The 19,834-nt window shown below is 40.7% G+C and overlaps 1 protein-coding gene across 3 annotated transcripts in view; it reads right to left on the bottom strand.

Moving 5' to 3' along the window:
• PITPNM3 (PITPNM family member 3) overlaps positions 1 to 19,834 on the bottom strand; it is a 344,508-nt gene that overhangs the window by 22,418 nt on the left and 302,256 nt on the right. For all 3 annotated transcript variants that reach the window (XM_050929606.1, XM_050929607.1, XM_050929608.1), the window contains 4 exons: positions 19,383 to 19,555; positions 12,458 to 12,628; positions 2,094 to 2,288; positions 954 to 1,102 (listed from right to left, as the gene is read on the bottom strand). In XM_050929606.1, the coding sequence (XP_050785563.1) occupies positions 954 to 1,102; positions 2,094 to 2,288; positions 12,458 to 12,628; positions 19,383 to 19,555 (688 nt within the window). The remainder of the gene's footprint in view (positions 1 to 953; positions 1,103 to 2,093; positions 2,289 to 12,457; positions 12,629 to 19,382; positions 19,556 to 19,834) is intronic.

Below are 19,834 nucleotides of genomic sequence, written 5' to 3'. Positions count from 1 at the left end.
CTACTCCTCATTTACACTCCTTAGAAAATCCTCTCCCAGGTAACCAGAAGTCAACTGACTCTTGATAAATAAAGGTAAAACACACACACACTAATCATGGGGTCAGACTAATGTCTTGGTCACTTGGAGCCTATTTTATCAGGAATCAAAGGTCAGACGCCTCCATGCCCTCCGTATAAACACAGTATCCAATTAGACCAACCTATTATTTCATCCAAAGTACATCAGTGCTGCCTGATATCAACAGCATATTCTGTTACCAAAGAGTAGCGATTTCAGTGCCATATTGACGATGCAGACACATCTGATCCAAAAATCCAACCTTGATTAAAGCCCAGTAACTTGCACATTAAATTACTATTTGTATCCTTTGTGCCTATTTTTAGATGCCAGCTTATATCAATTCATCTCTTCTTCATTTAATATAGTGCTTTTCATCTTCAAAGAGATTTGTAGATAACTATTCAGCTCTCACTGCCGCTTGTTTTGTATGATCTCCCCTCCCCACCTTTTGGGTGGTACCCTACGGAAGCTAAGTGGAAAGGGCAAATACCTTCCCAAAGATCAAGGAGGACATGACAAAAGAGACTGTAACCCACATCTTACTTCCAGTCCTGTGCTCTAGCTATGAAAGCATCCTTCTCTTACAGTATATAACGAGCATACCTCACCTGGACACTAAAGAGGTGACCTCTACCTGAGTTGATAGCAAAATTGAAAACAAAGCAGAACAAATGTGAGATGCCACTGGGAACAGTGCCAGAGCAGGGACTGGAAAGCAGATGTTCCTGACTCCCAGTCACGTGCCTAGACAACGCCCGTTTCTCAGAAAGGATGAATAACTTTTCACCAAACTAAGGTTGCTGTATAGCTTAACATTCAAAGGGGTCTGAAACAAATTATTACTGAGTCAAACTGAGTTTTCCTTTAGACAGACATCAAGATAAAATTACCTGTCTTAAAATGAATGCCACTACGTCAGTTGATTCCCAGTAGCTGGCGTGGAAGAGATGGGGCAGGGCCACTGTTGGGAATGCTGTTAAAACATCTGGGCAGTACAGGGCGTAATCTATTCTCTTTGTTCCCCACCATTTGCCAGTAACTGCAAAACAACAACCAACCAATATGGCACCACGTTTCTAACAGACACCCTGTTAAACTCTTATCTTTTTGATTTAGGCAACTTGGTTAAAAAGATTCTCCCAAAATTTAGGTTCCTGTAAAAGACATTATGAAACTTAATATTAATTGTAATGTTTTCATTAATCAAAAACAGTCTATCATTTGCTTTCAAACAGTTGCTCAAGTGTTTTCAATGCAAATTGTACCATTAGTTGCATGCTGCTTGGGGCAGGGAGCATATTCACAGCTCCCAGCATGATGGGGTCTTGATTCTAACTGAGGGCTTTGCATGCTGCCATCAGATAAATGATAAGTTATAATATCTTAACACCATATACAATGAAACTGACTAGTTTTATTTTGTCACTTTATATTAAGAATTCACTCACAAACAGCTCTTAAAGGGTTAATCATCTCTGAATAATAGATGTTCTCAAAAAGGGTAAATTCATCAGTTATAGATTAGTATTGTCCAGCAGGCCAATAGGTTGCTTATAACTATCTATAGCACTTTAAGACACAGGACTTTTGTACATTCTTTGTAAATAAACAAATCTGTATCAAAGAAATACCTGACTATCACCAAATTCTCCTCCCAAAAGGGACACCCACAGGGACCTAAACTTTGACGAGTTGCTTGGGTCAAAAAAGGGGCAACAAGATCCAAGATTGGAACATGCTTATAACACCTATTAAAATTTACTCCTTATAAAAGGACTTTAAAAATACCCTTAATAAAAAGCATGACCTCAATTGAATTACCTTATCTGAGCAAAATGCAAAAAAACCCAACTATATAAATGGAGGACATTAACCTGGGTTAATTAAAATTCTAGCTTTTTAAGCCTCAAAAGCACTACTAGTGTTCCTGGAAAAGGGAGATTCCCTTTTCAAAATAAACCTCCATAGGCCTGAAGCAGATGGAAGGATTGACACTGTATCAGAAACCACCACCACAAAGTCTCACTCACTACTGGAGATGTTTGCTGATGGCAAGCTCTCGGTCGACCCGGAGGTTTCGCTGTTCGTGCTGACCAAGCTTGTCCTCCTTGTCTTTCCTTGTGACTCACTCAGCGTGTCTGGAGATTCTGGAGTCTCTGGAGAGGAGGGTGTGACCCTGGAGATGTTCTCAAGAAACAGGGCGCTCTGGTTGTGAAGAGTGTCGGCTGCATGTTTTAAACATGAAAATCAAAGAGAACAACAACATTGTTTTCTAACAATTTCATTGAGGTCAGTGGGAATTTGCCTGAATAAAGATTATGGGTGAGGTTCACTCTGGAGAGAGCAAGTACAAGTTAAGGAGCCTATACGAAGGAAGCTACCAACTCCCACTGAATTTCAATGAGAACTGGCTGCCTTAGGCCTAGATTTTCAAAAGTGACTACATGATTTTGGATGCCTCAATTTCTGTGACTAGCTACATCTCAAACGGGCCTGATTTTCAGATAGTGGCTGCTTAGCTCTTAGAAAATCTGGCTCCTCTAAGGCAGGGGTTTCTCAGCCATTCCCCCCTCCCCCCCCGAGCCCTCCCATCCCCACCAACATGCTATAAAAATTCCACGGCCTACCTGTAGTACAACTGTTTTTCAGTAGATGACATTACTGGCATTAGAGGGTAGCAAGCAGAGCAATTGCCCAGGGCCCCATGCGTAGTGGGGCCCGCAAAGCTAAATTGCTCAGGCTTCAGCTTCAGCCCAAGGCAGCAGGGTATGGGATTGGGCTTTTTGCCCTTGGCCTCACAGAGTTTAACGCCAGCCCTGCTCTCTGGTTTATTTTGCTGGACGCGCTGAAACCAGCTCACAGCCCCCTAGGGACCCCGGACCTCTGGGTGAGAACCATTTCTCTAAGGTATCTCAGACTGGGCACCCAAAAATTGAGATACCCAAAAATCATTAATCAGATCTGAATATCTTGTCTTAACTCCCTTAGGCTTCTTTGCAAAACCTTGTCTAATTCCTTAAAATAAGATTTAAGTGAGTCATATGGTGCATAGGCCTCATGCTAGCCCATTCCACAGGGATGAATTTCACCCCATTGGATGTGGCACACAGTTAATCAATCAGTGCAAGTGCTACATGCCACTTCAACAATGGTACATTATTATTATTATTATTTGCATTGCTATACATGATTTCCTGTAGTTCAGGAAGATAGGGACATTCTCACACTCAGTGGATTTTGGGTTTCCTTCCCCCCCATGTTTTCCACTCCAATTTTAGTTTTAAAGTTTATTAAATCACAAAGATGTCTTTTTCCAATGGAAAAATGAAATCTTTGTTATTAAATTAATGGAACCCCGATGGTCATTCATTGACTGTGAAAGATTCAAGTGAGTATCTTTCTTCAAGATTGAATTTTCTGACTCATCTCATACGCTCCAACGTATTGCATTAACGTCCATTAGCTTTGCCCAAATACTGCCTGATTTTCCACCAAAAATAAATTATTGCAAATAAAAGGAAGTGAGACGGAAGTAAACAGGTTTAAGGAATCCTCTCTGGGTGCAATAAAAGATCATGAGCAAGTGGTTTTACTGCTGACCTATTCCAACCGAGAAGTAGTTGAAATGACATTTTCAGCCTATACAATCATAGTAAAATGTCTGATACTAAAATCGTTACCCTAGAATAAAAGAAGAAACAGGTTTCTTTCTACATATCTCACTACTTTAATTGCTCTGTTTGATTGCTGCATAGTGCGCATCCTAATAGTCCCAGTTGGGAAGCTAAATACGAAATACCAAAATATGGTGAAGTCTATTAGACATCTGCCTCCCCGATTTGTACATGTCTGTGCACACAGACAAGTTTTTGTGCAAATTATTACAGGGCTAAATATGGACAGCACAATAGGACTGCTTTGAAAATGATGAGATATGTTATCTTTCCAGGCCCTATTGATAAGTTTATGGAGGGGATGGTATGATGAGATCAATTAATTGCCCAAATTAAGCTATCTTTGACTACTAGTGGTAAATATGCCCAATGGCCTGTGATGGGACACTAGATGGGGTGAGATCTGAGTTACTACAGAGAATTCTTTCCTGGGTATCTGGCTGGTGAGTCTTTCCCATATGCTCAGGGTTTAGCGGATTGCCATATTTGGGGTCGGGAAGGAATTTTCCTCCAGTGCAGATTGGCAGAGGCTCTGGGGGTTTTTCACCTCTCTCTGCAGCTTGGGGCACGGGTCACTTACTGCAGGATTCTCTGCACCTTCAAGTCTTTAAACCACAAGTTGAGGAATTCAATAGCTTTGACATAGGTCAGGGGTTTGTTACAGGAGTGGGTGGGTGAGATTCTGTGGCCTGTGTCATGCAGGAGGTCAGACGAGAAGATCATAATGGTCCCTTCTGACCTTAAAGTCTATGAGTCTATTGAAGTGAATGGGAGTTTCACCCTCAGATTATCTAGGCAGTACCAATTCATGGAAGAGAAAGGTGTAGGACACTGACACTATTCCCGTGATGTTGTTTTCTTTATTCCCGATACTATCAAACCAATTCTCTAACGGTGTGACAGTGATGCTTTACAGAGTGGACTGTAGGCATGTCTGCAACATACAGAATTCTTGCTTCTTTGTGACTCCTGTAAAAGGACTGGCCAACTACCAATGGACAGTTTGCAGCACAGCTGAACATGGTTAATGTGTATTTATTTAATAACTAGACCAACATCCTACCCCACAAATATGAAATATAAAAAAATAAACCAATTCTGATGGCGCATCTCCCCCATCCTTCATAGGCGGATTGTCTTCTTAGATTGTAAGCTGTTTGGGGCAGATACCATTTCTCCCTTTATGTGGACGGTGCTTAATATTGTGGGCATTACCAGAATACAAATAAGTAATACAGTCACACTTTAAATTAAAGACATATTTAAAAGTTGCTTATAAAGACAAAATTTATTAAAACATCTACTAATCGTGTCAAGGATAGTTAAAGCCACAAGTCAATAGATTGCTTATCACAATGGCTTATAACTTTGTACACTACCTTCTAGTGATGTTCTTATAACCATCTATAACATACTACCTAGGTCTGTAACATGCGCATAACATTTATCAACCATTTATAAATGTGCCATTAATATAAAGTGTGACCAGTAACACTTTCTTGAAAGTGGCTCGTCCATCTTGAATACACATATGAAGGGCAGGCATCTTAAGGTGGTTACAGTACCAGCTACCAAGTGTTAAAGCACACCTGGTAACCAGTTGGATGGGATGTACGGTAAGGGAGGAATGCTGATCAAGAGCAGACAGGGTGGGCAGAACCTGCCTTATTTTTCAGTGGACATCACAAACCCCTAGTGATATTGGCAAGAGTAGAAAATGGGACTCAGTCCAGAGAACAAAGCAATGGAAGCAGAATGGTCTATTGCATTGGGTCTCAACCTATTTACCATTGAGGGCAGCATGTGTGTTACATGGGCTGTATCCACACAATATATACACTATCTGTATGGCCCTGAGGTTGTCACATGGGCTGCAGCTTTGTGCTGCTTGGGTCACAAATGGACCACAGGCTGCAGGTTGAGAACCACTGCAAACGGAACTTGACAGAGATTCAGGAGATCCAAGTTCTGTTCCTGTCTCTGACGTGTTGTGTCACCTTGGGCAAGTTACTTCTTCTCCCACTCTGTCTTGTCTATTCAGATTCTCTTGTCTGTTGAGTGCCTGGCATGGTGGGACCCAGATCTCATCGTCGTATAAATAATACTAACGTGCTGGGTTTGCCTTCCCACATCCAGGTGTCACCAGCTTCCATTGTACTGAACACCACAACTATTTCATCACAGTCACACAGAGGAGAATGCAATGGGGCCTGCCCATGCCGTCATGATAAGCCCCAGTTTTTAAAGGGCATAATAGAACTTCCCTGTAAAAAATGCATCTGAAGCTTAAATTTTCTGTACATTTTTGGAACTGATAATACTTGAAAGAAACACAGCATAATGGGTTTCCTGTGAACACACACTGAAACCATTTTAGAGAGTCTGGCTTATTTTCATTTCAGCCCAAACATCTCAACCAGAAGAGACAGCAACCAAACCCCATTACAACTGAGCCAGGGAAAGCAATTAAAGTCTAGCACCAATTAATGGAAGATGAGGTTTGGAGAGAATACGCTGAATTGTAGTTTTCATGGGAACATACACAGTGTTTTGAGTTTCCTCACATCACACTGAAAACCTTCTTACAAAAGAATCCTGCTAAAGCAGAAGGGCAGGACCAGGGCCAGCTTTAAGCCGAATCCCTGGAATCAGGCCCCGTGCCTAAGAGGGCCCTGCACCCATGCTTGACGGCCCCGCACCTTAGGTGTTTTTTTAAATTTTTTTGTTTTTAACTCACTCAGTGGCAGGGGTGTGTGTGTGTGTTGACTCTGGGTCTTTGGCAGCATTTCGGTGGTGGTGGGGGTCATCCGCTCCAGGGCTTCGCAGCATTTCGGCGGGGGGGCGGGGGGGTGTCGTCCGCTCCAGGGCTTCGGCAGCATTTTGGCGGCAGGGGGTCCTTCGGTGCCGCGGAAGATCCAGAGGGAGGGAAGGACCCTCCGCTGCCGAAGTGCCGCCGAAGCCCCGGACCTCTGCCGGGTATTCAGATCGGGCCTCGCCATTCATAAAGCCGGCCCTGGGCAGGACAATCTGTGTGTGGTTAAGGGAAGGCTAGAGAATGTGAAAAGATGAAGAATAACTTTCTTGCTGTTACTGTCCCAGTAAGCCATCCTGGTAAACCGGATATAAAGTGTGATTTCTAACAGAATGCCTCTATAAAAGGATCTCAGAAGAAAAGTACAAACATTACTTTATGCAGCATAGCTGTATTGATCCCAGGGCATTAGAGAAACAAGGTGGATGAGGTAATATTTTAGTCCTTTGAGGATAACAGTTGGGTTTCGATAGGGTTGGGTTAAGGTTACTAGGCTTGATCTACACACCTGCACTTGGGATGCAGTCCACTGGTAGAAGATATAGCAGACACTAAACCAATTCTACATTTATTCTCCTACTTTTTCATATATCATGTTTCCATACCATTGTCCCATACATTTCAAGCATCTCCATTTCTTTTCTTACTGAAATTGCCCTTGATAAATCAATAGCCTAACAAAGTAATCACATCTACATTCGCGACTGTATTGATAGCTGCAGTCAAATGAGTAATCATCAGGAAAAGGAACAGTTCTCAAGGCTAGCCAAGCCACAGTGACTGTCAAACATTCATCTGTCAAAGGTCAGTCTTGATCACTATTAAACGCAAGGAGATAACTTTGCTTTACTGAAACTCAACACGTTCTTTGCATGTTGCTTGTGAAACAATGGTGGCTCACCAGAATAATAATAGACAGTAGGAACAGATCAATGCGGGCAGAGATTTGATATGGATATAAGTGATGTAAAATGGACCCTTTGAGTGGATTTAGAGATCTGAAAGTTTCAAGCTTAATCCTACACACAGTGCAGTGGGCATTATGTCTTTTAGAGTCATTCAGTTAGCAAGAATTGGAAGGTAGCTATAGTAAACTCAGTTTTCACCATGTTCTCCAGCTTGATATATCTACTTCTTTCCTGTGAGTCACATCATGACATTCTCTTTCTGGTGGTAGCCACTTCAGTTGGGTTTCCAGATTCATTACCTTTTCACATAAAGGCACCAGTTAAGAATGCTAAGCCCACAGTTACAATAGAACCACTCTCATTTTTAACTATGTTCCAACTCTTCTGAAACAGAGGATCTGGAGAAGAGTCTCTTTTCTAATATGATAGGTTATCAGGAAAGGAAGTTTTGGAAAGCAGTATAAACATCAGGAAATGCATGGGATTAGGCCTCTCCATAAGGGCCATGAAACCTTCCAGTTTTAAGACTTGCACTTTACATAAAGGATATTGCAAGTTGGTCTGCCACAGGAAGGAAAAATCCATGTAATCAACAGAATGCATCCCATATTCATATAGCACCTTTCATTCCAAAAGATGATCCCAAAGCACTTTTATTTTGTTTAAATTAAATGAGAAAATTTCATCTGTCATTTAAATACAGCTCACTTTGGGATAAAACGTGGCAACAACTTAAGTCTACATAGATTTAAAGCCAGGAGGTGAAGTTGGAGTTTCCAGTTATTCTGGGATTAATGCAAAAAGTTCCATGGAATCTGTTATAATCACAAGAGTTCAGAGACTCTGTTTTACAACTCATACAAAAGATAGCACCTCGAGCTGCATGCTGGCCTTGTAAGAACATTCTGGGAAGTGGGTTCAACATGATCCCAGAAAGATCTGCTACTACTAAATCAGCAACACCACACCGTGCAGCACTGGCAAGGTCTCCCCTTCAAGCATTCACTATCTGAATCTGCTTAGCTTGAAACAGCAAATGGGACCACCATGAAAGACAGCAAGGCTGCACGAATTCAGTATCCTGTATCTTTGCTACCAGTCCTATGGAAGTATTCTATGGGCCAGATATTTAAAGGGATCTTGACATGGTCTCCTTTTTTGGAAGGCACAAGTCCTGCCATTTAGGTGTCTACATACCTGATCTGCTAGGACATTTATGTAGAAAAGTGTCTAAAGGATAGCATTTCCAGACACTATTCAGTGTTGGTGCAGAAAGATGCCTGTAAAAAGGAATCTGCATTCAGAATCCAGCCCTCTATATTAGCCTGGGAATAAGCACTTTGGAGTTAGCACCTACAGGCTGTAGCTACATTAGACAAATCCAGAGCAGCTTCCAGGATATTAATAGAGATGAAGAGATAAATAATAAATAAAAATGGAGAGATGCACCTTTGAACAGGGAACGGATGGGTGAGACAATATTAAACAGCAGTTCAAACTATTTGGAGTCTTCTGCACTAAGTAGTGAAATAAAGCCAACTGTTCACAGTGGGGAAGTGTCTGCAGCTGAACCTATATTCACTGAAAAGCCTCTCAGTCAGGCTGCTGCATAATTCATAATCTTGCCCATTGAGCACAGAAATGCTTTACAAATCTTAGATCAAATTTGTGTTACGTTTTATACTGGAGGAAGACAACAGTTGGATAACACAGACTGCCAAAAACCCAAACAAACACATCTCACATATCCAAGGAAGCACATCCAACAGACTTTAAAAAATTTCTGAGGCACACAAAGAATGATCTGGAGAAAGACGTAAATATTGAGGTGGCAAAATATGCAGATGATACAAAACTACTCAAGATAGTAGGCAGACTGCGAAGAGCTACAAAAGGATCTTTCGTGACTAGGCAACAAAATGGCAAATTAAATTCAGTGTTCATAAATGCAGAGTAATGCACATTGGAAAACATAATCCCAACTATACCTATAAAATGATGGGATCTAAATGATGTTACCACTCAAGAAAGATCTTGAAGTCATTGTGGATAGTTCTCTGAAAACATCCACTCAATGTGCAGTGGCAGGCAAAAAAGTGAACAGAATGTTGGGAATCATTAAGAAAGGGATAGATGATAAGACATAAAACATCATATTGCCTCTATATAAATCCATGGTACGCCCAACATCTTGAGTACTGTGTGCAGATGTGGTCGCTCATCTCAAAAAAGATCTATTGGAATTGGAAAAGGTTCAGAAAAGAGCAACAAAAATTATTAGGGGTATGGAATGGCTGCCGTGTGAGGAGAGATTAATAAAACTGGGAATTTTCAGCTTGGAAAAGAATCAGCTAAGGGAGGATATGGATAGAGGTCTATAAAATCATGACTGGCATGGAGAAAGTAAATAAGTTTGTGTTAGGAGGAGTAAATAACACTTCAATAGGCATCACCAAATGAAATGAATAGGCAGCAGGTTTAAAACAAACAAAAGGAAGTATTTTTTCACACAACACACGGTATACCTGTGGAATTCCTCGCCCGAGGCTGTTGAGAAGGCCAAGACTATAACAGGGATCAAAAAAGAACTAGATAAGTTCATGGAGGATAGGTCCATCAATGGCTATTAGCCAGGAGGGGCAGGGATGGTGTCCCTAGCCTCTGTTTGACAGGAGCTGAGAATGGGCGAAAGGGGATGGATCACTTGATGATGACCTGTTCTGTTCATTCCCTCTGGGGCACCTGTCAGAAGACAGGATACTGGGCTAGATGGACCTTTGGTCTGACCCAATATGGCCTTTCTTATGTTCTTAGAGAAGCATGATGGGATATATGATTTCATGCCATTCAGGGGGATACATGTTCCCTAGCTTTGGGATTGCCAATGATTGTCTAAGTACAGGGCAGAACCATGGCAAGATGATCTGCTATAGAGAAATTAATTTCTACATGCAAAGTATCTGGGAATCTGCTTTTCGTTTAAAACACTTTGACCAGCTCTATACCTGACCTTTGCTCTCTTACTTCCACCAGACCCATCTCAGCATAGTTAGGGGATTGAATAAAAATACACAATAGCGTCATGGTGGATGGACCTCAATTATTACTCATGTTCAAAGTGGTAAAACTATTCCATTTGGTTTGCTATAATTCCTTTATCCCTGAATACACTTATGTAGGCATCATTTAACTGTAATGAAAAATGTGGCCTAGTTTAATCTTGTTGGGAAAAGAAATCTATAATTTCAAATGAAAAAACCCTGTCGTGATTTAACCGAGTTTCTCCATGAAATTATTGAAAGTTGACATTAAGCTGTTTGTCAAAGCTACACATTAACGTTAGGAGAATCAGTATTTTAGCTACTATAAAAAGGTTGACATTAAATCTAGTAACACTTGACTGATACTAGATTAAAGCATTAACCTCTGTGTTATCCATTTAAGTCATTGTGTTTGTTAAATAATCAGTAATGGATAAATGGTAGTGCCCTGCATTAGTACTGTTATTTTGGGTTAATAGATGAAACTCAGTTCATCTGAAGTTTTGTTAAACATATGATTGTTTTCATTGTGAAATGGCATAACTTCAGATTTGCTGTAGCTTCTTAAACATGAAGTTAATCAGCATTAAATATACCACAGTTTGTTTATACTTTGGACCCAGCACATGGTTTAGCAAACAAGACTGATGTTGGATTTATAGCTATGTTATTGAATGAGGAAAATAGAGTTGCATTGATTTGTGTTCTCATGAATCCAACAGATACAAAACTCTGCCATTTCACTCCATTAACTTCCAAGCTCTGAGTCGCAAATGGCTTTTGAAATATCCTGCTGAGGCTTGAATTTGTGTCTGGGATTTGTAACAAAAAAAAAAAAAAAAGAAAAGGAGAATAAATTGTGGGCGATTAATAGAGTTCTTGCACCATGTTATCAGTTAGAATGCTTCATCTCTGTGTGACTTTTTCCAACCTTATTTTCCATATGAAATTTTCACAAAGTCAAATATGGCACAATCCCTCCTCTCCACTTTTATTTTCCTCTGGATTCAGACATACAAAACAGGAGATGCATTCTATCCACCCTGGCTAGATCATGGCAAGCTATCTAGGAAAAGAGCAATTGCACAAATTTACACTTTGTTCTTTAAACAAAAAAAAATATTAGATGGAAATAGACAATCTCTTAGGAGGTATGTGGGATGAGTCAGCTACAAATAATATAGCACAACGACATGTGAAATACCCATGTACACTTAGGTAAGTGTTTACTGGTAATGTACTTAACTAGGTTTCTGTTGTACCTACGTAGGATTAGTGTTTTTAAAAAGGATTTTGCTCTGTTTTCAGTAGACAACCTAACTATTTTATAAAAGTGGCTTTGGAGGACTCTTTCATAGTAAATGAGGCATTGTTCACATGCTATAAGTGAACACACTGCATTCCTCCTACGATGAACCTGAATCTCTGTTATATTTATTTACGGTAACTATTAGAGTTAGAGAGAGGGTCTGGTCAAAAAAGTTCAGTCCAAATATTTTCCCCAATGCAAAACTGGGTTTTTAACAAAAAGAAACAAAATGATTGTGTCTGCTGTACTCAAAAATGGATTTTTCATCAAAACCCCCAAAATGTTTAGTTTTAATTTTTTTAATTTTTTTTTCAATTTCTTTTTTGTCAGCACTTTCCACACTATTAGAAATACTGAAGTAGGCAGACACCAAAGTTGCAGTAAGAGTACATGAAAGAAAGGGCTATGAAGTGCCACAAAGAGCGCAGGAAAGCATACCTTTAGGAACCCTGTGTCTTTCATTGCATCCCTTTGGGCTTATAACTACAGAATAAAGCAATACCTCTCCTGCCCTAAAGTTATCTGACTATCAGTATGCTGGTTGTATCTGTATCTAAAATCCTCTTGAAAAGAGTAGATGAAGAGCTCAAGAGACTAACGGGGTAGGAGCAGTGAAATCCAAGCAATACAATATGAAATTTTTATCATACCTAACTGGTGCGATCTTCCATCTCCCAGTGGAAATCTCTGGTACCTTGGGACGTTAAATGGAGGCAAGAGGTGGAATTTTTTCTCCAACAATGGCTCAAGCCTGGAGGCAGAGGGATCAGCAGAGTGAAAGAAACTGTACACTTGGCTGCAAGCTGGACGGACCTGGCACACTGGAACGAGAAAGAGAGCGAGATCAGCATTGCATCTTGATGGGTTGCTCACATATCTTTCGAGAGGTCTAGCTGGGGGTATGATTAAATATACAGTCCCTTCAATTCTACAAACAAACAATAGCCCAAACTACACACACAGTCAAAAGACAGGAGATTCTTCAACTAAATTGTTTCATACTCCTTTGGCAATGAAATGAGCTTTGCTGAAAGGTAATTTTGCAAAAGGATAACAGTCTGAGAAATAGGCGACCTGCTGAGGCTAAGGCCAGCCTTTGAAATCAATGGAAGCCAGAAAGTCAATAAAGTTTTTAAAACTTTCTAAATATATTATCGAACATTGCACCTACAAAAGCATGACGCATCCTCTGCTTGGAATATTTGAAGGCAAAATTATTTAATGGGCACATTAAATCGGGAGGATTGAAATGGAGATGAAAGCTGGAGTGGGCATGTGAAGCAAGGCAGCTTTTGAAGTTAATGCATAAAATGAAACTGCACACATTAAAACAGGAGAGTGTGGCTTGTAATATTTGCTAGAGAGAGGCAGCTACTGAGAAATTCAGACAGCAATTGTAAATGGATGTTTGAAAATCACCCACTCACTCAGCTAATGAGGCACTCTTTCAATTGGATGTACAGCACTGAGATAGAGACATCTCAAATGGCTGATCATAGATGGCTGCTGGGGTCTGTAAACCAGCAGGTGTAGTCACTTCCCATCTAACCAAACTGCATTTGGATCACTGTGAACCTCTCCAGTGTTAGCAGATCAATCCATTATGGGGCTAATTACGCTAATAGACTTAGTATATTACAGCAGCACAAATATGTTACAACAGTCAATTCATTAACTGTAGGAGTAAAGAACAGATTAAAGTACTTACAACAGATGTTTGGGAATATTATGCCAGCTCCCACTGAACTCCATGAACAGGATCAGTCCCTTAATGTTTTCCAAACTGTTGTGCAATATAATACTCTCTAAAATCTTTTCTGTTACAGTTTATTACTGTTCTCTTGCACTGATACTATAAAACTGATAACATGTATGGTGCTTTTCTTTAAGGCTCATTTGTTTGTGCAACATTATTCTTGATCATCATCCAAGTGCTGGTGTTGTAAACACCACAGAGGGGGAAAAAGCAAATTGTTTGGGGGCACTCCATCACCCCATCATCATTAATGTATTTATTGTCACAACCCATCTGGGAGGTAGGGAAGTACCATTATCTCCATTTGATAGATGGGGAACTGAAGCACAGAGGCAAAGGCCCAGACCCTCAAAGGTATTCAGGCCCTAAACTCCCTCAGTGACTTTCCCTAGGTCACAGAAGGAGTCTGTGGCGGATCAGGTACTTAAACGCAGGTCCCCAAATCCCAGGCTATCATCCTTATCACTAGACCATCCTTACCTCATCTCATATCAGTTTTAATACTCACGATGAAAGATTCCCACATTTCCCACTTCCTTCTGAAAGGATTCCCAATGAAATAGGGCAGTGGTTCTCAATCATCTTTGAACTGTGACTCCATCTTACAGAAGAATATTGTTTCTGTATCTTCCCTCACCCCACAGTCTGGGACACATCTTCCAGAAAGAGAATGGAATTAGGATTGAAAATCCGGCCCCATGTTGCAGAAATAGGCTTTAGGCTGCTTTTACCCAGAGGGAAAAACCCATATGCCAGATTGATTGTTAACTTGAGAACGACTCTGAAGGAATCTGCTTACGCTCAATTACTCTGTGTTGCAGGGTTTTCTGATGGAGCTTGTCCTGAGGAGAGGGCTCCTAAGATAACAGGCTCAAATTAGAGAAGGAAATGAAAACAACACATAGGCTCACTATCATTCTCAAAAGTTTCATATGGCGACAGCTGACGTCTTCAGCCAGCCGCTGGATAAAATGTGACATACGTTGCCTCAGGCACCGCACATTCCTCAGCCGCATGTGCTCTTTGAGAGAGGAATGAAAGAGTTAAGCTGAAAAACACTGAAGCTTGACAGGCTTTGTAGGCCTCCCCTGCTGATATTTGGGCTTTGAAAATCCATGCCATATAAGCTGCAAGTCTAATTGGCATTTAGGGCCAAACGATGGTACCAGTCAAGACAATGGTACCATGATCTGATCCTTAAAGAATCCCCATGGACAATCAACATGATGGCACTGCCCCAGCCCGTCTGTAGCAATAGCTTAAGGTATTATTCACTTTATACAGGCAGGATGCTGTGCCAGGAACAGCAGGGCAGAATGTTCAGACATACTCGGTAGCCTCCTCATCAGTTCTCAGGGTAATGAGAAAATAAATGTTTAAGTGTTCTTATCAAGAACAGGCTGTTAAAAATAATCACTCATGAAGGTTTCAGTTCACGAATGTGTCTAAGCAAAAGCATGTCCGTTGCTAGGCATTTACCTCCCAGAGCTGTGGTCCAAGTTCTGAAACTATGTCTAAACTGCACAAAGCACCTATCAACTGTACTTCCTAAGTAGGACCACATTCAACTTAAACCAGATTTCTGTTCAGTCAGGGCTAACCTGAATTAAACAGCCAAACCACATGTGACCTCAAATAAGCCATCAAATCATCATCTTTTCAGTTAGCCTCTATTTAGATAGGTGCAGTTGACCGCAGCCCTAAAAAGTAGGCACCTATTCAGCCTATGGCTTGTGCATGCAAGTCAGGTAGGTGGTCACCACTGTATAGCTGCCTCTACATTTGGAATTCACAGAAACGGGTAAGCATCTACTTTATAGGTGAATCCGTTGCATGGGCAGAAGCCAGCAGGTAACAATAATGGCCATTACTGAAAATTTTTCCCCGATCAGGCATCTCCAGGAGTGAATGTATTGGGTGCAAGGAGTAGTAAGTAGCTCATGGATTCATTGACAAATTTCTAAAATACAGTGTAGGCTTTAAAGTTCACCCCTTTTTTTAAAATGACCTCTCTAGTTCATCTGGAGGAAAAAACCCTATTGTCCTGAGTTGTATGTCATGGAGATGCAGATCCTGTACTCTGGGACTATCCTTCCCTTAATGCCTGATCGAGTTCTGGAAAGCTGGGATCTTTTCTGTCACTCTGAATTGCATCATGTGCCACTGACTCACTCTTGGGGTGGAGAGACATTTGTTTCATTCAGGAGGTTTCTTGTCATTAAATTAAAAGCCTTCTTTGGGGTCTTTCAGTCTTATCATTAAATTAAAAGCCTTCTTCGGGGCCTTCCCTAGGCCCACTTTGTGACATGTCCGGTTTATGATCTGTGTCTAATGCCATGTTTCCCAGGTATGGGGAGTCCAAAACCTGCACTGATGTCCGCTGCATGTTGTTTATTTCAGCAGGAAGTTCTTTTAGCATCAAACAACTGGGAGTAGGAGGAGATAATCAGAGTATTTGCTAAAGACACTTTCCCTCTTCCCATTAGTACTTGAATATGGACTACTCATTAGTCTATCAGATGTTTTATGTATTATTCATTGCATATCATTTGCCTATATTACTAAAGTGTAACTGAATGTGTAACCTTATCTGAAATGTTCTGGTTCTATTTCCTCTGTCCATTTTTTATGCTCCCTGTGTGAATGTTTGAGGGAGCATAACTGGATTGTAAGAACTAAATACTTACAGAATGGCTTTCTATATATATAATTGCCATTTGGGGGTCTTTTAAAAAAATGTGTAGTTCTTTGAACATTTTCAAAGTATGACAAGCTAAAACTCAGTGCAAAGCTTTCACTGTCCTTAAGAGATTGTCTGCAGTGCTCCAAGTAGACGATTCAGTAGAAAACTTTGCTAGTCCCTACTGAGTTTTGGGAAGACCATGAGATGTATCCATTTCAGCAGTTCTATGGACTGAGTTCCGAATACTTAATGAGGTAACTAGCTAAAGTAATTGGCCAGCTTTAGATGAAAAAAGTTACCCATAAAGCTCTGAGGCCACGGTCTGCATGCTCAGAAGAGTGTGAGTGCTAGAGAATATCAAACTTTGGGTAAGCTTTATGGACTAGAAAACCCTGAATGAGGAACATAGAAAGTGGAAGAGTATGAAATTGAGCTGTAAATGATTTGTGATTTAGAGGACGAGAACTGTGACTAGACAATTGGAAGAGCAAAGAAAGAACTAACTGCAGGAGAGGACATTAAAAATTGCTATGGAGTGTCAGGGGAATGTTGAATGGAGGAAGAAGGAGGAAATAGAAGACCCCTTGAAAGGACAGCAAAAATTGGAACCAAAGTTCACTTTTTAGCTAGACTCCTACTACCACAGAAGAAAAATCAACATTCAAATCTATGATGCCTGAGCACGACAGATGTTATACATATTCTGTATGTAGACATTATACAGCATCCCACTATGCCATGCGATCCTATTCTGCAGCAGGAAATACACAATGCGCTGGGCAAATTTTCCTTTGCCCATGGACTCAAAACTTTAAATCAAAAACGAAAGGATGTCTAGCCTTACATTTCTCATCTTTTCTGCTCTCTACCTCTCATCTGAATGAGAAGTGACTCTGACTCCACCACTTTACTAACTTCAGCCGTATGCATGACAGGAGCCTTCTGGTCACACATTTGCCTTTTGGCAGCACAATGATTCAACTTTTTCCCCCCTATGGAATTATCCTAACAAGAACCTCCCTCTGAGGACTGACAACACTTCATGTTGCACGTAGACTCTGCTCGTGCTGGAAATGTCTTTGAAATACTAGCCAGAAAGGTTGTTCTCAAAAGCAGCTCCTTGCAGGACATTTGAGAGGGGATGGAAGAGAGAGCTAATTGGGAGAAATAATTTGTAATAGTTCAAACTACTGTCTGTTAATTTAGCAGCGATGACGGTTGCACTGTTCCAGCATTGTACTCGGCCAGTGAGGAGAGAAGGACTGAAAGCAAGAGAGATTACAAGACTATGGCCCTGATCCAGAAAAGCATCTAAGTACCCGGCGTAGCCCCATTGAAGACAATAGGACGACTCATCTGCTTCAAGTTAAGCAGCATCTTAAGTACATTGCTAGATTGGGCCTTAAAACCAATAAAAACTGGGGTATTGTAAGAGATTTGAAAGTACAAATATCAGATTGGTAGTAAACACGCAAGTTGCAACAGAAAGATCGTTGTGGTTTCTATATTTTGCTACTGGCAACAGACAGGTAGGTAACAGAAAACAACTCCATTTCATGAAACATTGAGGGTTTGAAATTTGTTTTCATTCTGATGAAGAACAAAAACAAGACCCTTGGAAAACTGTTGTGAAGAAAACATGAAAAGAGAAAGAGGGCAAGGCCCACCCCAGAGTAGCCAATAGCCAGATAGTCAAGGCATTGACCTGGAATGTAGCACATGCACTCGCTCTCTCTAAATTCCATCTTTCACCTGAGAAACCTTCCCAATGACATTTTCATTTAAAATTGCACATTACTGCAAAACATTTCATGTTGGATGAAACTACATTTTTTTGATGTCAAAAGGTTTCACTGGAAACTTTTCAAGCAGCTGTAATGGACAGTCAAGTAGGAGCTTCTTATATTTATCACAGTCATCTGTCATAGGTTTAAACAAAACCAGAAATTAACCCTGAAGACCATCTAGCTACACATTCATCTACCACGTTACTGCATGTTCTCACATTGGTCACCTGCCACAGAGCTCGGACACATTATTTTGCACATCGCAGCATACAGGTGTTATGCTAACAGAACCTGACACAGCGTGAAGATTCAAAGGATATAACTTGTCTTCGGAGAATGGGGTGAGTCACCAGAAACAGTGTAGATAGCCAGGTGTGTATTAAATTTTTTTTTTTTAACACTTCACTGGGCATTAGGCCATCACTAAAGGGGAAAAAAAGGTTTGTGACTATCACAAATAAAACCAAATTCATCCAAATGCAACCTGGAATAAGAGGTACAAATCACATGGAAGTCTCTGGGCCAAATTCAGAGGTGATTTTTTTGGGGCACTTTTTCAGGGACCGTTCCTACAATTAGATTTATGTATATGCTTGTAGCAGTACGACATTGCAATGCATAGCCAGCAGTGGTATGAGTTACACATGAGGGGTGAATGGGTCAGAAAACAGGTGTAAATGGTATAGAACCCTAACATGCCCCAGTTTGTCATGACTGATGTACAAAATGAGTGCAGCTTACCTGCCAAGAAAACAAACACGTGTGTACAGTCCAGAAAGCAAACCGAGAGGAGATTAAGCAAGATGGCTACAATTTATATTTGCACCATTTCTCAATATTTCTGGGCCCAATCAGTTTGAGCTCACTTATACCAGGGGCTGGATTTGCTCCCCATGGAAAGCTAAAATGATGCAAGTTACACTTTAAAGCCATATTCTGTTTAGTTGCACTGGGGTCATTAAAATTACTCTGGATTTACATTGGTAAATAGTAGAGCAGGATTTGCCACAAATACTGTATGCCAAAACAGTGCAAGTGTCACTGCTTAAGATGGCATTTACATAAGGTTGCCAAGCCTCCAGGATTGTCCTGGAGTCTCCAGGAATTAAAGATTAATCTTTAATTAAAAGATATGGCATGTGATGAAACCTCCAGGAATACATCCAACCAAAATTGGCAACCCTACATTTATATCACTGCTGAATTGGGACCTTTAGCATGCTGGTCCCTTACAGGTAGGAATTCATCTACCGTCTCTTCTCTAATTTTGCTTAATGGAACAGGGTGTACCTCTCTTTGCCCATACTGGCCATTAAGCTGCCAGTATTCAAACTTTGAAAAGCACTTACCGTCCAGTCCAGGCAGAACAGTACTCCTCATGGCCAGTACTAAACCAAGGGGTGATCCAAACAGGAAGAAATCTGAAACTTCAAATTCAAACCGTCCCAGGTTTACTTCTGAGAAACTGGAGCTGCTCATAGGAGGAAAGTCTGCATCGTTCTTCATAACACTCGCGTGGATACTGAACAAGGAAAATGGATTAACTTAACAACAATAAACCAGGGGTCCCTTTCCATCTTGCTGGGCAAAGGCTCTACTTCGAAGAGAGTCTGCTTAGAAAACTCCAGTCTCGGTCTGTAGGTCCAAATTTTCTGCTTTAATAATGAGACAATCATACAGCAAAGCCACACCCTAACCATACTGGCTTCCAATTCTTTCTGTTACAATCATCTGGAATATTTTACTTTCTAATGCAGATACACAGTGAATTTGCTACTGTCAAAGATCAGTAATTCCCTGC

This window comes from Gopherus flavomarginatus, chromosome 19, assembly GCF_025201925.1.
Source record: "Gopherus flavomarginatus isolate rGopFla2 chromosome 19, rGopFla2.mat.asm, whole genome shotgun sequence".
NCBI lineage: Eukaryota > Metazoa > Chordata > Testudines > Testudinidae > Gopherus > Gopherus flavomarginatus.
This window is presented reverse-complemented; position numbering and strand designations above follow the sequence as displayed.